This window comes from Gymnodraco acuticeps, unplaced genomic scaffold, assembly GCF_902827175.1.
Source record: "Gymnodraco acuticeps unplaced genomic scaffold, fGymAcu1.1, whole genome shotgun sequence".
Taxonomy (NCBI): Eukaryota; Metazoa; Chordata; class Actinopteri; order Perciformes; family Bathydraconidae; genus Gymnodraco; species Gymnodraco acuticeps.
Window position 1 is genome coordinate 865,370 of NW_022990214.1, and position 6,000 is coordinate 871,369.

Here is a 6,000-nt window from a genome sequence, read left to right on the forward strand (position 1 = left end):
CAAAAAGAAAGGTCTTAAGCGCACTCTTAAAAACGGATAGGGTGTCTGCCGCCCGAACACAAACTGGAAGCTGATTCCACAAATGTAGAGCTTGATAAGAAAAGGCTCTGGCTCCCATTGTACTTTGAGAGACTCTAGGAACAACCAACAACCCTGCATTCTTGGAACGCAATGCCCTAGTAGGACAGTAGTGTATAATGAGTTCTTTAAGGTAAGATGGCGCCTGCCCATTGTAGGCGAGAAGAAGAATTTTAAATTCTATCCTGTGTTCTATAGGGAGCCAGTGTAAGGCAGCCAGAACAGGAGTAATGTGGTCCCTTTTCCTAACTCTGGCTAGTACACGAGCTGCAGCATTTTGAATCAGCTGAAGCGACTTGACTGACTTCTTGGTACACCCTGATAATAAGGAGTTACAATAATCCAGCCTTGAAGTAACAAATGCATGGACTAGTTTCTCTGCATCGTTTTGAGGCAAGATATGCCTGATTTTTGCAATGTTACGTAGATGGAAGTAGGCGGTCCTTGAAATTGATTTTATGTGGATAAATCTTGATCAAATATAACACCAAGATTCCTTACAGTCTCGCTGGAGGCCAAATTAATGCCATCCATAGTTAGTATATCTTTAGATCATTTGTTTCGTAGATTCTTCGGGCCAAGTACAATAACTTCAGTTTTGGTCGTGTTTAACATCAAAAAATGTAAGGTCATCCACGTTTTTAAGTCCTTGAGGCAGTCTTGAATTTTATTTAGATGATTAATTTCATCAGGCTTGATTGATAAATATAGTTGAGTATCATCCGCATAACAATTAAAGTTTACAGAATGATTCCTTATAATATTGCCTAACGGAAGCATATGTGACCCGCTCTATCGAAATCAGTTGGAAGTCGCAACGGCTCATTTCAAAATAAACGTGGATTTACGTAAAAAACAATTTTTTCGGGGTTCGGGTGTTTTGTTTGATTTTAAACAAACAAAGTCTTGGCTTTCAGAATATGAAACTTTTATTTCCAAAATCACACGATAAATACATTTTTGAAGCTTGTAAAGGGACGAAGACAGGCACCTCTCACTCGCAATCTGCTCTTCCGCAGCGCCGCCCCCCCCCCCCCCCCCTCCGGCTGAAATTATGAATGTAAGAGTATAGTAATCATAGATAACACGGCAGGGTCCGTTACAGTTTGTTTTCATCTGATTTCAATTCAACAAAGTCTTGGCTTTCAGAATATTAAACTTGTTTCGGCAAATTCAGATGATAAATACAACTTTGAAGCTTGTAACGGCATAATTACAAGCGGAGAACGGAGTAACTTAACGTCACAGCAGGCATAACAACAGCCGGTGTTTCTCGTGAGTGTTTTCCCCGGGAAACAAACACAATACACACAAACGGAAAATTACACAAACACTAGTGCTGGGGGGAAACGATTATTTTGAAAACGATTAATCGGGCGATTATTTGATCGATTAGTCGACTAATCTAACGATTATTTTTCTGTTGTTCAATTCATAAAAAACGTAATTTAAGAAAAACGTAATGTAAAACATTTTTTTTTCACGATACTGTGTCTCAGGGGATCTTAATATTTAAGAACCTATTAATGTGTTATACCAGATTAACGGAAATAATCTCAGCTAACTGACGATACAAACCATGTTTACCAAAACAAAACACAAGTCTCATAAGAAGCATCTAAATGACCCCTGAGCGAAAAATGCTAACGGACATTGGCACAGAACTCAAGATAAAAGTACCCTTATTACTTATCGTAGCTGCACATACAATATATCCGATTAAAGCTGAGACTCCACAGATTATGTAGGTATATAGTATCATCACTGAGTGATCCGGACTCGCGACAGGGGAAACAAATACAGTCATCACAACACGTACCTTCACAGAGCTTCTCGGGAGATCGTCTCACCACCGTAATCTGATCAAAAGACGTGTTCAATGGCAATAAAATGAGAAAAAACGCGGCCGAATCGGTTAATCCATAGGTTTTTAACGTCTATGTATAAAAAAATGATTGAATTTATAATCCATAATTCCATTTTATGTAAAAATCGGAGAGCAAATGCTAGCTGCTAATGGTAGCCACCACAGCTAGCTGCTGCTTCTGCTAGGCTATGCAGCAGTCTCAGTGAGATATAATATCTTTGCGTTTTGGACTAACTTTAAAATATTCCCATGCTTTTGAAGACCTAGGGCGAGATGTTTTCGTTTGGGGGCTTCGTGCGCAATCCTGTGAGGAGGAGGTGGTAGCCGTTTCAGTCTCCATTGTGTTTGAAGTGCGATTGCGAACTGCTTGTTGCTTTGGGTGACCCACGTGTGTGTAGCGACGCGTCGACGCGGAAATATGTCGTCGACAATATTTTGAAGTCGACGCGTCGACAACGTCGACGCGTCGCTACAGCACTAACAAACACACAAACACACGCACAGTATACACACACACACGAGCTTCCCCTCCAAATGAAAATATCTTCCCTCCATAGTATTTTGATCATTTGCTCCACTAATAATCAATCAGATCGATGGATTCCAGAGAAGAGGAAACTTTGAAGGCCTTTTTCTCAAAATGATGACTCAGTGACAGTCATTATATAATGTGACATATTTTGCTTAATATTTGGAGTACAAAAACAATTCTGATATCATTAGAAAGCTAGGAATATCCTCTTTCCAACAGTGTATACAACAAAAAATGTGTCTTCGGGTCAATGCGACTGATTTCGATAGAGCAGGTCACATATATAATGTGAACAAAATAGGTCCGAGCACTGAGCCCTGTGGCACTCCATGGCTAACTTTGGTTTGCGTGGAAGATTCATCGCTGACACGTACAAACTGAGAGCGTTCAGATAGATAGGACCTAAACCAGACTAAAGCAGTTCCCTGTATGCCAACTAAGTGCTCTAATCTTTGCAATAGGATATCATGGTCGATAGTATCAAATGCAGCACTGAGATCGAGCAAAACAAGAATAGAGACATGTCCCTTGTCTGAGGCTATTAGAATGTCATTTGTGACTTTAACCAGAGCTGTCTCTGTGCTATGATGTGTTATAAAGCCAGACTGAAAATCTTTAAATAAATCATTGTTTTTTAAGTAATCACACAGCAGTTTTGCGACCGCTTTCTCAATAATTTTTGAGAGGAACGGAAAATGTGTGTGCGTGTGTGTGTGTGTGTGTGTGTGTGTGTGTGTGTGTGTGTGTGTGTGTGTGTGTGTGTGTGTGTGTGTGTGTGTGTGTGTGTGTGTGTGTGTGTGTGTGTGTGTGTGTGTGTGTGTGTGTGTGTGTGTGTGTGTGTGTGTGTGTGTGTGTGTGTGCAGCGAACAGGCCAGCAGGCACGTGTGGGGGTGGTGGGGTAAGGCCAAGGTTGACAATTTCAGGTCAGCTGATCACAGAGTTGAGACAGATGGTGATTCAGCAGCGTTTGGCAGCAGGTTCCCTCAGGGACTCTGGGGTCCCACATGAAGCAAACATACATAAAGACAAGAGGGGGAAGGAGCATAATGCTAGAACTGCGGAGGAGATGGAGATAAAACTAACAAAGAAAACTTAGTGGCCAAGGCCTTTCGCTTTTAAATTATTAATTTGAATTAGGACAAGTAGGCTTTGCCCATTGCTCTTCTTCCTATTGGTTGCTTGTAATAATCTGTAATAGTATATCATAACAGCATTTGGTTGTGTTACAATTATTGTATTTGAATAATTATTGGGATACACAATTTCTCACCAAGAGTTAGTTGAAAGATTGATATCTCTCTCATATATCAGTCAAATATAAAAAGGTACAGCTAGGAGATAGCTAGGCTCCTGAAACTAGCCTCACCAGTTACTTCCTGGAATCTTGTCAAGAAGTATTATCTATAGGCGCATTCACACTGGATTACTTTTCCCCGTACTTTTCCCGTTTAGTTCCGTTAGTATCCCTTATTTTGCGTTCACACCAAAAAGAGTATTTAGTGCCGGGAACTTTTACTCCCATTTTTAGTGCCTGCTAGATAGGTGGTAATATCCTGGGGAGAAAAAAGTACCAATTTCTATTGGCTGGGCGAATTGCAAACCGTGTGATAACAATTGCAAACCACGCCCCGTAAAACGTTTTGTGAAGCCGCCATTGTATTTACTGGCATTAGCATTATTAGCATTAGCCCCGCGCACCAACGCAGAGAGACTAACTTATGGCAACACAAAAGAAAACATGGGAGCGGTGGAGTTGAGGAGGTGTCAGCGTTCTGGCGATTTACTCGGAAGGCTTCAGTAGAAGCTGCTGGGAGTCCCAGCAGCTTCTACTGAAGCCAGTCCCCAACTCCAGGGACTTCCGGCCGGGGACTTCGGGTGGCAGCATACGCCGTGAAGTTGTTTGCGGCCTGCCAGTAAACCCAAAGCAGAAGAAGACGAAGTGACGTCAGCGGCTCATTTGCGTAATATTCCCTCAGGGAACTTATTCCGGTGTGAACGCGATCTGTACTTAGTTCCATGGGGGTACTAAGGGCCGGGGCACCAAGTGCCGGCACCAAGTACGGCAAAGTACTTGGTGTGAAAGCGGCTATTATGATCAACCCCTCGTAAAGCCACACCACTTGCTTAGTTTTGTACGAATGTAATACTCAAGGTATATTATTAGCTTTACCTAGCTGTAGAGTCCATGATTAATAGTGAGTTTTATATGTGCTGGAATGCTTTGTTGTCATTAAAGAGCCATTCTGACGTTTTCCCTGTTTCCAGTCCTAATGCTAAGCTAAGCTAACTGGCTGCTGGCTGTAGCTTTGTATTTAGTGTTCACAGACATGTTTGGTATCAATCATCTCATCTAGCTCTCAGCAAGAAAGCAAATAAAACTAATTTATCTAAGAACAGTTTTTTTTCTTGCAGTATAAGAAAACGACAACTCTTAAGTTACAGACTCACATAATACATATTGTTAACTCAGATATCAAAACATCCACAAAAAGTTAAGATGTGAAGTGCACTGCTCAGTAATAAATCTATAACTAATTTGTCAAAGACTTCTGAAGTCAAAGATGTGCAGCAACAGGGCAAATCTGTGCCAAAGGTTACAGAGAAACTCATAAATAAGATCAATTTGCCTATTTACTATGCTTCCCTCCCATTTCCCTTTATCTACACTTCCCTTCTTTGCAGACAACCAGCTGCTGCCCCCTACCTCCATCTGAGCGAGGGATGTTCCCCGGAGAGGAAAAGAGGGGATGAAGGTAGACAAGAGGTGGAGGAAGAGGGATGGAAGGCAGGATGGAGGGAGGGGGCGGATGGGTTCGACGAGACGCATGTGTCGGGATCTTTTGTGTTGAATTCCCCTCTGTCACCACCACCACTGTTGTTATAACACACACACACAGAGACACACACACTTCTGCTGCCTTTCGGGGTCCCAACAGCCCCCCACGCACGCACTCATTATGGGGTTTTACCACGGACGTATGATATGGGATTTGGGTTCAACAGAGAAGTTGGGGTCACAGGCCAGGGGAGAGAAACCCTCCCAACCCTCCACCCTCAGGCCCATGGGAGGAGATAAGCCATAATCACTCCATTCTGTCATCCTATCTTTCTCCAAACGGCCACCACCTGAAATATTACTACATCTCTCCCTTTTTCGCTACCCATTTTTAGTTCTGTTCTTTTAGAAAAGTGCTGCCTAAAAGCGATTTTATGCAATTAAATAAAAAACAGGTCACAATTTCACTTTGTTTCTACTTAGCAGCAAAAAAGCTGCCAGTAGCAAAAAGGCAATAATGTAAAACTCTTGAAACAATTCCCATTAATTTACATAAAACTGAACTTGGATACTCTTTGATGCAGAAACAAGAAATCGCCTTGTAAACTTCACACTACTTTTGGAAGAATGACAACAGAGCAGGGTCGGCGTCATGGGGGGTCATTCGCGGGCCATGCCCCCCCAAATGAGTCACTGTGCCACCCCCAACAGGGCAGGCAAGCCTTGCCACTTTGCCATTTTTTTTTA

General features: G+C 42.2%; 1 protein-coding gene across 1 annotated transcript in view; it reads left to right on the forward strand.

Moving 5' to 3' along the window:
• LOC117547702 (SCAN domain-containing protein 3-like) overlaps positions 1 to 5,228 on the forward strand; it is a 38,449-nt gene extending 33,221 nt beyond the window's left edge. Inside the window, exon 3 of the mRNA XM_034218482.1 lies at positions 5,160 to 5,228. Coding sequence (XP_034074373.1) covers positions 5,160 to 5,228 — 69 coding nt within the window. The remainder of the gene's footprint in view (positions 1 to 5,159) is intronic.
• The last annotated feature ends 772 nt before the right edge of the window (positions 5,229 to 6,000 follow it).